This window comes from Cervus elaphus, chromosome 29, assembly GCF_910594005.1.
Source record: "Cervus elaphus chromosome 29, mCerEla1.1, whole genome shotgun sequence".
In the NCBI taxonomy this organism is placed as follows: domain Eukaryota; kingdom Metazoa; phylum Chordata; class Mammalia; order Artiodactyla; family Cervidae; genus Cervus; species Cervus elaphus.
Window position 1 is genome coordinate 24,401,066 of NC_057843.1, and position 15,752 is coordinate 24,416,817.

Here is a 15,752-nt window from a genome sequence, read left to right on the forward strand (position 1 = left end):
TGCTTATTCGCCTGCTTTACCTCAGGGAAAGAGTGGAGGTTACAAAAAAATTAGTTGGCTGGTATAATTCATCAGCTTACTGCAGGATTATACATACACATCACACCACACACGCACAAGGTGTAGATTATGTGTAAAGCCACCCTGAACATGTGTTTAATATTTATGAAGGAATTTAGATCACCTTAAAATCCCAGACTTTGGCAGTGTCACATATCTAATAGACTACTATTCTTAAAATGGCAGAAAAAATGTTTTTTTACTGAAGGCAGTCCCTAGAAGTCAGTTTTTTAAAAAAGCCTTCTTGTTTTGACGCACAATTCAATTTCTTATTGAAGCACTTGCATCCTTTGTCATGGGTCTAACAAAATCCAGAAAAGGCAGGCTTTTGCAGAAACATAAAAATGAGGTGATTTTACTCCCCAAGGCATAATTTTGTATCAGTGTGTTAAAATAGCTTTAGGTAAAGCTTTAGGTAAATAGCTTTATGTAAAATTTTAGGCACATGGAAAAAGAATGTGTATAATATATACTATACAGAGAAGAATATTTATTATTGTGTTTTAAACTAGAGCCTTATCTTGTACATAAAACCCATCAGTTATTAGTTCATTCATATGTGAGTTTTTAGCAGCCCACCAAGTTAATGAGCCATGGAAGCATTCCACAGAATCACAGGAGTATCTCTCGAGTCTTAGTTTATTGGGAGAGTGTTGTGATGACCAGGAAAATATTTTTAACCTGCTCGCAATATTGCTGCAAACAATCTGGAGTTTTCAGATGAACAGGAATGAAAGTTTCTATTTTAGAACTGAAGTAAGAAAACAGAAATGGTGTGTCCCCACCTCTTCCGTCCCCCTACCCAAGATGCTGCTCCTACCAGCTGACTCAGACAAGCTTGCTTTCTGCCAGTGGTTTCCATCACAGCCGAGTCCTTTCCTGAGCTACATCCAGGCGGTTGTCTCCTGGCCCCTGCAGGCTACGCAGCAGCAGGTGATGCCCTGAGCATGGTGTTGTGGCTGCTCTGGGCCACCAGCTCTTCCCTGGGAGCATGCCTCCCACTTCCTCCCGAAGTCTTTTGCACCTTTCCCAGCCCTTCCAAGCATGCTGCACCCATGGTATTCAGTGCTTTTTGCCTGAAATATGAGATTAGAAATGAAAGGGAAGTTTAGAACATGGTTTTTCATTTGGGGTTTTTCCCAGGTAGCCTTCCTTCCTTATTAACCTCTAGGAAGTAGTTCTGTTGGAGAAAAGCTGTGAAATGAACTCCTGGGACTGCTGTTTCCTGGCAAGGAATGCCGGCATCTACACATCCCAGTGGGTCTCTACAAACCTCGAAAGGGTCTCTGGTCCAGCCCTTCCTCTTGGCGTATCATCTCTAAAAATGACAGGGCAAGGCTGGACCTGCTGTGAAGGTATCTTCGCCCAGTGTTCTGTTTCATCAGATGTTAAAATAACTGTGTCCTGTTCTGTAATGCAGGGCACGTCCTACCCCCAGTGGAATAATATATTTTAAGTGATTTCTGAAAATGGGCCGTGAAAGCCGTCTGCCACATGGCCCATGTTTGCACATCTCTATATAGTTACGATTGCGGAATTTGACAGTATAACTCTGAATCTGATTAATTAAGAATGTGTAAAAAACAAAGTTCTTGCATTACAGCTCGTTCCTTATCTTTGTGTCTTTTACTGTGATGTTGTAGAACTTGGATCATATGGAAAGCTAAAATATTATGACACAATGACTGAAGAAGGTAAGAATGATTTTAGAATTGTATGCATTGGCTTTTTTTTTTTTTAATTTATGGTGTCTGTGGCTTGCCCATTTTTTTAGTCTTTATTTTCCCCCCCTTTGCATGACTTCAGTGACATTGTGTGATTTATTATTCTTTCTGCATTTTCGTCTAGTTTCTGCCATTGTGTTGATTTGGAATTGGAGACATGCAATACCATGGGTGATCATGTTATTCCATTCAAACGATCCAAACCATCTCAGTCGTGTAATGCACTCAGTGAAATGGTGTCAGCAATGTAAACACAAGCCCACACCCACTGGGTCACCGTTAGTTCCTCCACGTGCTTACAACATAGAAAAATACATCGGACCAACACTTCCTTTTAATATGCCCCTAATTTGGGGTGGGGGGAGATACATATCTTCTGGTGATATTCTGATTTTTGCAAAGGAATGATCAATCTAAAGGAATCCCTAGTTTCAAAATGGAGATCTGTTTCTGATGCAGAGGACTGTAGGCTCCTGTCCTTTTCTCCCACAGCCCATGCTAACTCATCTGAGAGAGGCCAGGGTCATCGTTCCAGCCAGTGGTGCTGTATATATTGGAGTTCACACCGTGTGAGATTGGACATATCATTTTGAGCATTTCCCCTGAGTAAATGAAGTCTAGCAGAGATTTATTTTTCAGTGTATCTACAATTCCAGACACTGTCCCAGAGCACAGTCTTCCCCCAGTCAGAATGACTTTTCTGAAAAAAGTACACCGTGCAACAGCAACTTGAAAATTTTGCATTCTGGTAAAAGGAGTTGTCCTCTTGTCCTAATCCCACACATACCCCCACTTTTTGACCAGTAAATAATATTTGTAAGTTAAGAAAACATTTGGAGTTTTCACGTGCTTTTTTCACTGATACGGACAAGAAAGCCAAAGGTACCCTAGGAAGGGGAATCAGTTCATTTTATCCTTCAACATGAGAGAAACTCCCCAAAGTGTTGCATATCTTGTTTTCAGCTTCTAGTATTTCTGAGTTGCCTTAGTTTGCCAAAGATCTCCTAGCTGCTTTGCATGCAGGAGGCAGAACATCAGACAGCCCTCGGTAAGATGAAGGCCCTTCCCAGCCCCTCCCCACTCTGGCTTCTACAAAACTCTGGGGCCCTTCTTTACTTCTGTCTCTGTGCTGTCAGTTAACCATGATGGTGTTTTCTAAAGCAGCGGGCCACAGTTAGGATCTCAGACTGGGCTCTGTTGTAGCCCAAGGCCCTCCCAACAACGTGGGGGAAGTGCATATCCTTGGGCAATGAAAGCCCCAAAGGCAGAAAGCTACGAGCATCAGTATCCTACCACCACGGGGACAGAACGAACAGTCCCTGCCTTAAAGGAAGGCTCCTGTCCTAGCTATTATTTTCAATCCACGTCTTCAAACCACTTTGATTTTTCTTGGTGATTGTCTTGGGAGGCCAAAACTTTGGGACTCACTGACTTTATAATTTAATTGCTTTTCCAGGCATCTCACAGCCCTCAGTCTAAGCTTCATGGCTTGAGTGGCCAGTGGGTTTGCTACCTTCTACCTGAGTAGTCACAACCCCTCATTCTCTCTCATTCCTCCATCCTGTCCTCTGCCTTCCGCCCTTAGCGTCTTGTTACCAGAGCTGCTTCTGGCTTCTTGTTGCTTCTATTGTCCTGTTTCTCCTTTACCCTTCCTTTCCTTCCTCTTTCCACATCTATGGGAGCAAATTGCCATCGGAGAGCTCCCTTTCTCTTCTTCCCCACACCAGAAAATTCAACATCACATGAAGATGCAAAAGTGCTGCTTCTGATCTGATGATACCAATTGATATCAAACAGCTGGGCTTTCTAGGCAGGCAAACATAGTCAAAATAATGTCTAGCAGGAGAAGCATGACCAGCCCTTAGCAAAACTGTAAAATTGTGTTTGGGGACCTTCATGGGTCACCTTTAAGATGCCTTATCCTTCCCTGGACTGTCCATCCCTTCATGCATATCCCTTTGTGTCCCATTCTTAGCTGAAAAATTCATCCCATTTACAGTGATAGCTAATAGTAGCTAAGGGAGCATTTTTAAAGTACATTCTATGAAATATTACTATCAGATCATGTCATTAGGCATTTTGCAGCCATCCGGGAGAAAAAAAGAAAGCAAGCTTGATTTTGTTATTAAGTAAGCAGGAGAGCTTCTGAATTAAGCTAAGTAGATTTTTTCACCATGTGACTTGTCAGAGCCTTCCATGTGCCTGCAGCATATAAATCGTCTAGAGGGATGGAGGCTTCCCTGGTGGCTCAGTGGTAAAGGATCCGCCTGCAACACAGGAGCCACGGGTTCAATCCCTGAGTCAGGAAGATCCCCTGGAGGAGGAAATGGCAACCCATTCTAGTATTCTTGCCTAGAGAACTTCATGGACAGAGGAGGCTGGCAGGCTACAGTCCATAAGGTCAGAAAGAGTCGGACACAACTGAAGCAAGTTAGCACGCTCGCAGAGGGATAGAGTTTGCCTTGTTGCCCAGACTTTTTTGGTCAGAGAAACCATTCTTCCATGGAGCCTCTTGTGGGACTCTTTTAGAAATGCTGGTTAAGGCATTATCCTTTATCTAGAGTAGTAACCTTTGAAAGACTCACAAGTTTTCCAAACACATAGCAATCCCTCTCAGGCACTCATTGAAAGGACGACTGGAACAGCGGGTGGGGGCAGGGTGGGTCTCCATCCAGTCACCTCAGATTACACCCTTTTGGCAGCTGCCTCCATGACAAGCCAGTCCTGGCTTAAGCCTAATTCTGGGATTCCATCTAAAAGACTTTCAAGGCCAGCTCAGTAACCTCAGACCTGGCAACAGCCATGCATGGCTTTCAAATTCTTCCTCTTGCTGAAAATAATAATAACTGTGATTTATAGCATCTCCATGTTACACAATTTAAGGAAGTATGATGAAGATGTTATGGGCAATAGGGGACTAGTATAGCCTTCAAGAAATATTCCTCTCCATTTGAGCATTTCTTCTCACAATTTTAGAAATGTCACTAGCCCTTGACAGGGCTTTATTATAATTGCCCATGTGACCAGTCATTATTTGTAACTGTTTCTGGAGATTTCTCTGGGTGTTGTGTAAAGTCAGCTACTTGCAATGAGGCCTGCTTTTTTTCCCTAATGTGGATTAAATGGAAAGAGGAATTACATATGCCACCCCATCCTAAGAAAAATTGTGTGATGATCTACTAAGTATAGAGAATTGTCTTGCACATATTCAGTCCATTATTTTAAGCACCTGCTATATGCAAGTTATTCTGCTAGGTGCTTCATTGAAGTACAAGATTAAAAAGTGAACAGTTTGCCCCCATGGAATTTACAGACAGGGGAGAAATAAAACACTGAGTTTTAATAATCACTGAGCCACCAGGAAGAGAGTGGTAAGTCCCATAGGTATTCAGAAAAAAGATAACAGGCACAATGCTATGAGTGTTACATATATATATATAAATTCACTTAATCCTTATAATGATCACAAGGTAGATTTTACTGGTGATGAGAAAACCAAAGCCCAAACAAGTGTTCTATTAGATGTGGAAACTAAGACTCAGAGAAGCAAAGTGATTGGCTCTGGGACTCAGAGGTAGTAAGTTGCGATGTGGAACCTGAACTCAGGACCACTCACCGCCTTCTCAGCTCCACTGCGGTTGCTCGGCGAGGTGGTAGAAGGAACTGGACAGTGTAGGAGTAGGAAGAAAGGCTTGATGGAGACCAGCTCATGGGAAAAGTTGAACCACAGACTGAGGAATGACAGTGAGCTATTGACTGAAACATGGCCTCCGTACTTGAATACTATACCGTTAAAATTTTATTTTAGTAAAACGATCTGGGACTTCCCTGGTGGTCCAGTAGCTAATACTCCACACTCCCATGCAGAGGGCCAGGGTTTGATCCCTAGTCAAGGATCTAGACCCCACATGCTACAGCTAAGAGTTTGTATGCTGCAACCAAAGATCCTATGTGCTACAACTAAATCTTAATATTTTAAACTTTAATATTTTATATTTAAATATTAAATTTAATGTTTTTAAATACTTTTTTTAAAAAACTGCTTACTCTTAGACATTGGAAAAAATTGTAACATTTTTTGTAAAATTTGCCCCTCCCCTCAGAGCCCAGTTCCTCCCTCCCTTGTCTCAGGTGTCCAGAACCTAAATCAGAACAGCTGCCTGGGCCACACCCAACTTCCTCTCCTACCCTGAACCAATCAGAATTTTATCCACTCACTCATTCATTCCCTCCCTGGAGAAGGAAGTGGCAACTCATTCCTATATTCTTGCCTGGAGAATTCCATGGACAGAGGAGCCTGGCAGGCTACAGTCCCTATGGTCACAAAGAGTTGGACACAACTGCGCAACTAACCAACAGCATTCATTCTCTAACGTATTCATTCAGCAACACTCATCTTGGACCAGGCATTAGACTGAGTACAGGGCTCGTGGAGATTAAAGATAGCTCGACTCCTAAAGAATTTACATGCCAGTGGGGGACACAGGCAGCAAGATGAGTAGCGTGGTGGGCAAACCCAAGGCGCCAGGGAGCCCAGTGGAAATGAGGACAGGATTCTCAAAAGAGGCCATGTCTCCACTCCCTCATTCCTGCTTCCCTAAGTGATGGCTCGCCCACCCTACCAACCACCTGATACTAATATGTTCACTTGATGATAGTTGAGCACCTGCTCTGAATGAATCATGTTCCTAGACTTGATCTGTAACAAGATGTTTCCAGAGATTCAAGCAAGTGGCTCCAGGGATAGTCTTTTAGTGACCTCAGTTCCCCCTACGTGGGCAGCCATTCTTTTATCTCCTCATGGGATGATACTTAATATTCTTGGAAGAGCAATCTCTAGTTTTTACTTAAGGTGAATAACCCATAGTTAACAGATAAACATATTCTACAGCACAGGGAACTATATTCAGTATCTTATAATAATCTATAATGGAAAAGAATCTCAAAAAGAATACATATATATATATATATATTCACACACACACATATATATAAAAAACTGAATCATTTTGCTATATACCTGAAACTAACACATTGTAAATCAGCTATACTTGAGTTTAAAAATAAATCAGTAACCCATAGTTTATTTCTCATCTACAGATAACCCAAATTCATACTATTATCACTCTGGAAAATCCTTAATAAATTGAACTTGGCTTCCTTACTAAAGTTACTTTAAATGAAAATGTAAAAAGTTAGTTCAAAAGAAAGCTTGTGTGATGGAGCAGAGGAGTTCAAAGAAGAGATGCCTTTCCACCAATGGCAGTATACACAACTACTCATTTCTGCTCTTTGAAGATAAACATTCATAAAGACATGTAGATAAGTAGGTTAACAGAACTCATGACTAAGGAAACGTTGCAAATATGCAATGTATTGTGCTAAACTCATTGCCATTTAACAGAAGCCATTTCTAGAAAAGTAATTTCTCCACTGTTTAAAAAGTCAATCTTTGTTCATTTGTATAAAGGAAAACAAAGATAAGTTTGTTTTAATATCAAGGGTAAGAATAATAATGATCTTTTCCTTATTGAAATTAAGGCTAGTTTCATGGCAACCAATAACCCCTTTACCAACCTAAGAAATTAATAATGTCTTATATGAATCATGGGTTCCTCAGTTACTCATGTGGCTGAGTTTTAAAAATTTCAAAGAAACAGAAGCACCCTAAGGGTACGTAGTCTAGCCAGTTATTTTACATTCGTAACTGCAGTGAAATATTCCCTGATGGTTCACACTGTAAAGATTCTGCCCAGGAGACCTGGGTTCAATCCCTAGATTGGGAAGATCCTCTGGAGAAGGGAATGGCAAACCACTCCAGTATTCTTGCATGGAGAATTCTGTGAATGGAGGAGCCTGGTGGGCTGCAGTCCATGGGGTCGCAAAGAGTCAGACACAACTGAGCAACTAATACTTTAGCACAGATCCCAGTTCTTTTTCAAAAAGAAATTGAATTTTTTAATACTATTCATTGGTATTTTCCATTGCCCAAAAGGTATCCTCTGAAAATGTAATCCTAAAACAGGTACTTGGTGCTATCTGTGGCCTTCACATTATATTTTAATCCTGGCTTTGAACTGATGAGACTGTGTTATATACTCTGATATATTAGGCAGCGTAGGTTCAACTCTAGCGGAAAATCCAAATTAACAGGGACTTAAGTCAGATAGAAGTGTCTCTCTCACAAGTAAAAGAGGTCCAGAGGCAAGCTGTACATGGCTGATATGGAAGCTTCACTATAATCCAAGACCCAAACTCCTTCATCCTTCTGCTCCACCATCTTAATATATGACTTTCAACCTCAAGGGCACCTCATGTCCAAGATGGCTGTCACTTCAGCTCCGCCATCACATCTGTGTTTCAAGAAGTCTCGTGTGTGCTCAGTTGTGTCTGGCTCTTTGCGGCCCCGTGGACTGTAGCCTGCCAGGCTCCACTGCACTGTCCATGGGATTATTCCAAGCAAGAATACTGGGCTGGGTTACCATTTCCTACTCCCAAAATTATTTTCCCTAGCTATTTTGTCTTCTTTTTAAGGAGCCTTCCTTTTATACCTTCCCAGTAAAATCTGTACAAAATTCCATTACTTGCCTACAGCTAGTTCAAGGAAGCTTGGAAATGTAGTATGTCAAGCTGGGTGATTTGCTGTTCCCAATAATTTAGACAGTATGTCACTAGGAAATGAAAAAGGAGTAGATATTAATAGGCAACTTGCAATCTCTCCATAACAGAGAAATATTGCTTTCATAAAACTGTGTGTTGATGGGGAGGACTGAGACCAGAGCAAGCTCTGGAGTGAGATTGAGAACTCATGCTAATATAGTCAAAGGTCTGTCTAGTCAAAGCTATGGTTTTTCTAGTAGTCATGTAGGGATGTGAGCATTGGACCATAAAGAAGGCCGAATGCCAAAGAATTGATGCTTTCAAACTGTGGTGCTGGAGAAGACTCTTGAGAGTCCCTTGGACTGCAAGGAGATCAAACCAGTCAATCTTAAAGGAAATCAACCCTGAAAACTCATTGGAAGGACTGATGCTGAAGTTGAAGCTCCAATACTTTGGCCACCTGATGCGAAGAGCTGACTCATTGGAAAAGACTCTGATGCTGGAAAAGATTGAGGGCAGAAGAAGAGGGTGACAGAGGATGAGATGGTTGGATGACATCATGGACTCAATGGACATAAGTTTGAGCAAACTCTGGGAGATGGTGAAGGACATGGAAGCCTGCATGGCGCAATTCATGGGGTTGCAAAGAATCAGACATGACTGAATGACTGAACAACAGTGGATATGGATAAAGTGGATTTGGAGTCTGGAGCTTAGGAGAAAAGTCAGGGTTACAGATGTAAATTTGAAAGTCATAGAATGTAAGTATCATTTAAAGCTATAGAACTAAATAAGAATACCTAGCTAATCAATAGAAAAGAGGAGGCCAAGGACTGAGCCCTGGGAACTCTAAAGTGTAGGGTCTGGGAAGAGTGGAGAATACACAGCAAAGGAGACTGGGGCAGGCAGAGGATGAGGAGAGAATGGCATCCCGGAAACCAATGAAGAACTTGGTCTAAAGGAGGGCCGTGAAAAGGTGATGGCATTAATGAAGTGACAGATGAGATCAAAGAATTGTTGCCATAGAAAAATAAGAGTTACGGACAGAATGTGAGATGCTTCCAGTCAGGAGTTTGGATGTGGTACTGTTATTGCCAGTGACAAGGTTTAACTGCAGGAGTGGATGGATGAGGTGAGAAAGGGCAGCTGGAAGAGTAGGTTAGGGTGGTAAGGAGCCAAGTGTTGCAGGGTTCACCCACGTAAAGTCACCGTGGATGGTAACATGAGTAATGGTGGAGATAAAAATAGTGAACTGTGTTCCAGTATCTTTGGGAATGAGGGAAGCATGACTAGGAAGTCAGTTGAGTAAAAGTGGTTGAGTTTATCGGCCTGGGCTTCAAAGGACAGAGAATTGATGTATAAGTAATGAGGAAGGGAGGGTGGAATAGAGTAAAGAGCACTTGGAGAGAAATAGTGTCACTTTCAGGGGCCACAGGAGAAAAGGGACCATCAAGAAACAACCACACTCAGTAGGAACAAAAATGTTCACAGAAGTTAAGGATGTATGAAATTTACTGATGGCAGGACTGAGAGATTGAGTCAGACCAGGGATTTTCAGAGCCACTTGGTGATAAGCATCTCCATGCTGATGGATGACCTGGAGGCTTTACTGAAGAGAACAAGAATGTATCATGGGATGGCAACAACCTAACCATGTTTTTAAAGCCTTACTAGAACCTCTTTCTTTGGATTGGTCTCATGGGCAGTTTGCAGTGATGAAGTAAGGTCTGTCTTTCCAGGAGAGAGGAGCTCTGGGGAACCCCATGAGTCCAGCTGGGAGTGGGGAAAGTTGAGGAAGGAGATCAGCCTCCTCAATTCAGGGACAGAGATTTCAGTCCAGCACAGGAAGATCCTTCCTACAGACATGGCCAAAGATGGAGTGGCCTGCCTCAGACAGGAGTCCCCCTTCTCTGGAGAAGCCAAGGACACTCCTTCAGCAAGAAGTTCAGATAATGGATAATGCCATGGTCAAGACTCTGGCCTGGTGGCCTTTATGAAGTGTGATGGCAGACATAGTTTGCCAGTCTGCCTTTAAGACTGGTCTTTAAGATGAACCTTCAGAAAACTTGATCTTGCATTTTGGTTACTCTACCACCAAGATTGTGATACGTAGGTTCCTGGACCATAGCATCTGAACTAAAACACTTATGTATTATTTGACCCAGTTCACAGCCAAACTATTAGTGTGGTTAAATACAACAAATAGTCCATTATTTCCTGTGGAATGGACCCTTAAAAGAACAACTGCCCCCATGAAACCTATATTCTCTTTTAGTTGTAAATCCAAACTTTTACCACAGTAGAAATTTTAAACTGCAAATTAATTTTAACCATTCTTTTTATTATAAAATCATTACATGCATGCAGAGATAAAAAGCAAACATTAAATAAGGAAAGATAGTAAAAATGAGTCCCCCTCTTACCCCAGATACCATTCATTCCTTACAGTTAACCACTTTTATCAGTTTAACATATTCTCTTTTCTTCTATACACTGTTCTATACATGGCTTTTGTTTATTAATTTATCTAAGATATTTCCATATTAGCACTGTTTTACTTTCCCCATTCCTTTTTAGCAGGTGCATAGTATTCCGCTGCCTGCCTCTTCCCTGGTGGGTTCAATCAGACCTCTGTCAATGAATATTTAAGATATTTCCATTTTTATTCATTTAGTTATTACAATGCTACATGAGAATCTTCTTTGCCCATATAATAAACTCTATTAAGTTGAAGATATAAATGTGTGTGTTGTTCGCTCAGTCATGTCTGACTTTGCAACCCCATGGATGGTGGAGCACCAGGCTCCTCTATCCATCGAATTTTTCAGGCAAGAGTACTGGAGTGGGTTGCCATTTCCTACTCCAGGGGCTCATCCTGACCCAGGGATCAAACTGGTGTCTCTTGTGTCTCCTGCATTGACAGGTGGATTCTTTACCACTGTGCCACCTGGGAAGCCCTTTGAAGTATAAACAAACATATAAAATAAATTTCTGGAAATAAAAATGACACATCAAAGAACATACGCATTTTAAACTTCAAAAGGTAGTGCCAAATTGCCCTCCAAAGGTATTGCATCAATTTAGATTCCCACTCACAGTGAAGGTGTGAGCCTTAAACAACAAATTGAAATAAGTCCTTTGAACAGAGATTCAAACTGACTTCATTACAGAGCAGATGAGCTTTTGCACAGTAACTAGCTTCTGATTTACTTGTTTGAGAAATCCAAGTTTTTACTAAAGTTGAGTGAAATCCAGGGTGGCGTTCTGATGGAAGTCTTTGTCCTTTCCAAATGAAGTGACAAGGCTATTCCTCCCACACAGAATATCCAATTTCCACCCCAGCATGTATCCTTCTTGCCTCAAGATCATTAATATCCCTAAAGAAACTCCGAGGTCACTGCAGGTTACCTTTCTCCCTCCCAGTCACCTATGAGGGCACCTCTATTATGCACCGACACCATTTCCAGCACCATGTTATATTTCATTCATTCTAGGTTTATGGTTTAAGTCATTCGGTCCAACTTTCCATAACCGGATGATTTTTCTGGGCACTTGAACAGATGCTCTCTGTTAAGGCTGGGCCTTCTCCAAAAGACAAACAGATTTAACTCACCGGTTATTAACCACATTACTTTTTCAGAGATGTATTCTTACAAGTCTCTCCCTGGGGCTGGATCTTAGGAAGACAGCAGCCTAGTGCGTGTGCATAACCAAACTAACCAACTAGAAACTGGCATCAGATCTATAGGAAAGATCAAATCAGTTGAGTGGATAAATTCGTGGTCTTCCTGAAAACCAGAACCAAGGAAGTCTTCTCATTAGAATACATCCAGCTCTCCAAACTTCATTGCATCTTATTTTCATGATCTAAACCATCAGCAGTAAAAGCAGAAAGACTGGACCTGGCAAGTAAAGGCAGATTTTGCCGCATCACATATGTAGAAAGTGTTAAGTGGCAGCAGAAATGAATCATGGGTTTTGTTGTTGTTGTTGTCTATTTCTGACATCCCCAGAGCTGAAAATGCTAAGTCGCCTTCATCAGTCAAACTTGAATACTGTTATTATAAATTAATAATATAATTTCCCACCTCCATGAAGCTTTCTCTTTTAAAAAAAAAAAGTGGATATCTGTTATACCAGGAAGTTGGCATGTTCAATTAAGCATGGTAAGTTTCTCTTTTGATTAAATCTGAAATGAACTGAATCATCCCGTCTTAGTCATGGGCCACTAAACCTTCAGTCCCATTTAATTAAGAACCCACAGCAGGTCCCGCCACTTCTGTTACAAACCCATGTTTCAAATGAGAATGACAGGCACCAGTTTACAATGTAAAGTTGAGGATTCAAAAAAAGAAAAAGAAGAACACAAGTTAACTGACCATTTGCAATACATGAGATCCAGGTGACAGGAGAGGATGGGTTTATGTGAAACACTGGCTACTACAGAATAAATGTTAGCCAGATCTAAAATCTAATTTTTATATATCAACACAAGTCAGAGTAACCTTTCAACACCTATTTGTTGAGCACCTACCATTTGCCAACTGCTGTGAACAAATCAAAACTGCCCAAATGAATACATCAGTGTCACAGACCATTGGCAACATACCCAACAGACATACCCAACATGTGAGCTTTGACTCCAAAGACCTCTTTTCTACCCCTTAGCTGGTAGTGGGGCTGGATGCTGGCAAATCTTGGATCTGAAGCCCGCCTCGGTAAAGCAATTCATTACCCATTTATCTCTTAGATATCCACAGGGTGAAGAGAGAGAACAGGGGGGAGACATTCAAACCTGGCTCAGAAGTCTAAAACAGATCACACAACCCCTTTGCGAATGTTTGTGGGAGCCATTTGTATCTGTGTATCCAGCAGAGAACTGTTCAGAAAATTAAGCTCCTAAAATAATAAAACAGTTGACCCAAAATGATGAACAGTAGCTCTCAAGCCATGTCAGCCCCAGCTAAGGTCAGTAAACTGACTCCTTGCCTGAAACATCGTATTTTGCCATCCGATACCTGCTGCGAATTTTTTTATTTGTAAAATCCCAATTTTGCCTGAACTTGATTAGATTATCTAAAAAAAAAAAAAGCAGAGAGAGTCTCAAAATAGAGTCATTAACTGTAAACACAATTAGACTTTGGAGATTTAATCTCGGCATTAACCAAAAAGAGAGTCTGGTGAGTTTCCTGCAGTGTGTTTCTGGATCCTCCTTTTTCTACTCACCAAAAGAATGTAAATTTCAAATAGATTTGCATACAGCAAGAACTCCAAGCACCTCGCACAAGCACACACACATGCTGTAAGATTCCGTTTGTTGTTTGTGTTAATGTTATCATGTTCAGAAACACTGAGGACCAGTCTACAATGTAAGTACTCGGGGGACAGATGAAAAGAAGCGTCCCTGTCTTGAGGGGCCCACAGGTTAGTTGGAGAGAGAATGAATAAAACGCCTCTGAGGTTCTATGAGAACTACCATGATGGCATAGGTATCAGAGTGTTGTGATAGAGAAAGGTACCTAGGTACCTTGCCAGCCCAGGAAAGGGACTCGAGAAAAGCTTCCTGAAAGATGAAATGCCTAAAGCAGAGTCTTTAGAAACAAATAAACAGAGAGCATTCCAAGCCATAGGGCTTCCCAGGTGGCACAGTGTTAAAGAATCTGCCTGCCAATGCAGGAGACACAAGAGCCACAGGTTTGATCCCCGGGTTGGGAAGATCCCCTGAAGGAGGAAATGCCAACCCACTCCAGTATTCTTACCTGAAAAATCCCATGGACAGAGGAGCCTAGCAGGCTACAGTCCACGGGATCCCAAAGAGTTGGACACGACTGAGCACGCATTCCAAGTCACACGAAGGGTAAATTAGAAGGATACAGGCAGTGTGATTAAAAGCTGGGAGACCAATGAAGAGGCTGTAACCAACATCCAGGCAGGAAAGGTTGGATCTAAAGTGTTCAAAGGTAGACTCAAAAGGACTTGGCAGTTCATTGGATATGAAGGAGAGGAGGACCTCTAAGATGACAGAAAAACCTAGGGAGTGAGGAAATCACCAATAGAAAATGTAAGCAGAAGAGCAGATTCCTAGGAAGGAAGATGATATAAGGAAGTTTGGGGCACATTGAGTTTAACCATGAGAGGGACTTCCCAGTGAAGATATTCAGAAGTCCATTGGCTGAGAGGACCTGGACCAGAGTTCCAAATGTGGGAGTCATCACTAGTCAAGCAGTGGTCCATTGGGTCCCTTGGGAGAATGTGAGGAAGAGGGAGCGAGGAGGGGACCCTGGCGAGTGGTGGCACATATGGGGCACATTCGGGGGTCCTTGACCATCGAAGAGGACTTCAAGGAAGGGATAGAGGAATACCAGATGCCACTAAGAGAGCCAGGCAAGTGGAGGTGAAAAGGGGCCGCGGATAGGTTCAGTGGTGAAATGCTGACGAATGGCAGATGCAGAGTTAAGAAATGACCGAAGGAGCCCTAGGGACGCAGGGGCACCGCACAGACTGACCTTTGCGGAGGTTTGGCCATAAAGAGAAAGCAAGCGAGAGCAAGTGCCCGTAGGCTAGCTGGAGTCAAGAGAAAGGCTGCCACATTGAAAGACAAGCATGACTATAGGCTGAGGAGAAAGGGAAGGATTAAAGATGACGGATTAGGCAAAGTCCCTGAAAAGGCAAGAAATTGGGATAAAGGACAGAATTTCATTCTTTTAAGATAACAACTTCTGAAATACATTGGAAATTTTCCAAAATATTTAAGAAGGGACCCTATTTCCAGTGATAAGGTGAACCCCATTAGGAGAGATGACAGAACCAATTCACGCCTGGACAGATCTGAGCCTTACTTGTGACTCCAAAGGTCACTCTTAACAGAAAATTATTTTTAAAAGCCTTAATAAGTATATCAGGCTGTTTCATTTCATTATATGATGAGTTTGGCCATGGCTTGAGATTATGTAAATTATGTAAATATTCTTATTAATTACAGAAACTAGTCCTATGATTATGCCTGTAAATACACTACAGTTAAATTATGTTAATCATCTTTATTATGTGGTCCATTCACAAAATATTTACTAAAGATGCTTTATAAATTACTTTGTTACAATACTACTTTGATTTCCATTCATGTCAATGGAACCTTATAATTGGTTTTACATGATGCTTTGCAAAAATTAGAATAACTTGAGGGTTGTATCTCAAAAGTAGATTTAGAATAAATAAGTAAACTCTATGTTCTTATGCAGAGCAAGACTTTTATTTTTAATATTTTGCTTTTAAGAATAAAAATCATATGGTGAAACAGATCACCAGCCCAGGTGGGATGCATGAGACAAGTGCTCGGGCCTGGTGCATTGGGAAGACCCAGAGGAA

The 15,752-nt window shown here is 41.6% G+C and overlaps 1 protein-coding gene across 4 annotated transcripts in view; it reads left to right on the forward strand.

The window, feature by feature from the left end:
* SLC24A2 (solute carrier family 24 member 2) overlaps positions 1-15,752 on the forward strand; it is a 279,753-nt gene that overhangs the window by 205,409 nt on the left and 58,592 nt on the right. For 3 of the 4 annotated variants that reach the window (XM_043891283.1, XM_043891281.1, XM_043891280.1), the window contains one exon: positions 1,704-1,754. The exons of the other annotated variant lie outside the window; for it this stretch is intronic. In XM_043891283.1, coding sequence (XP_043747218.1) covers positions 1,704-1,754 — 51 coding nt within the window. The remainder of the gene's footprint in view (positions 1-1,703; positions 1,755-15,752) is intronic. 4 annotated transcript variants of the gene reach the window in all.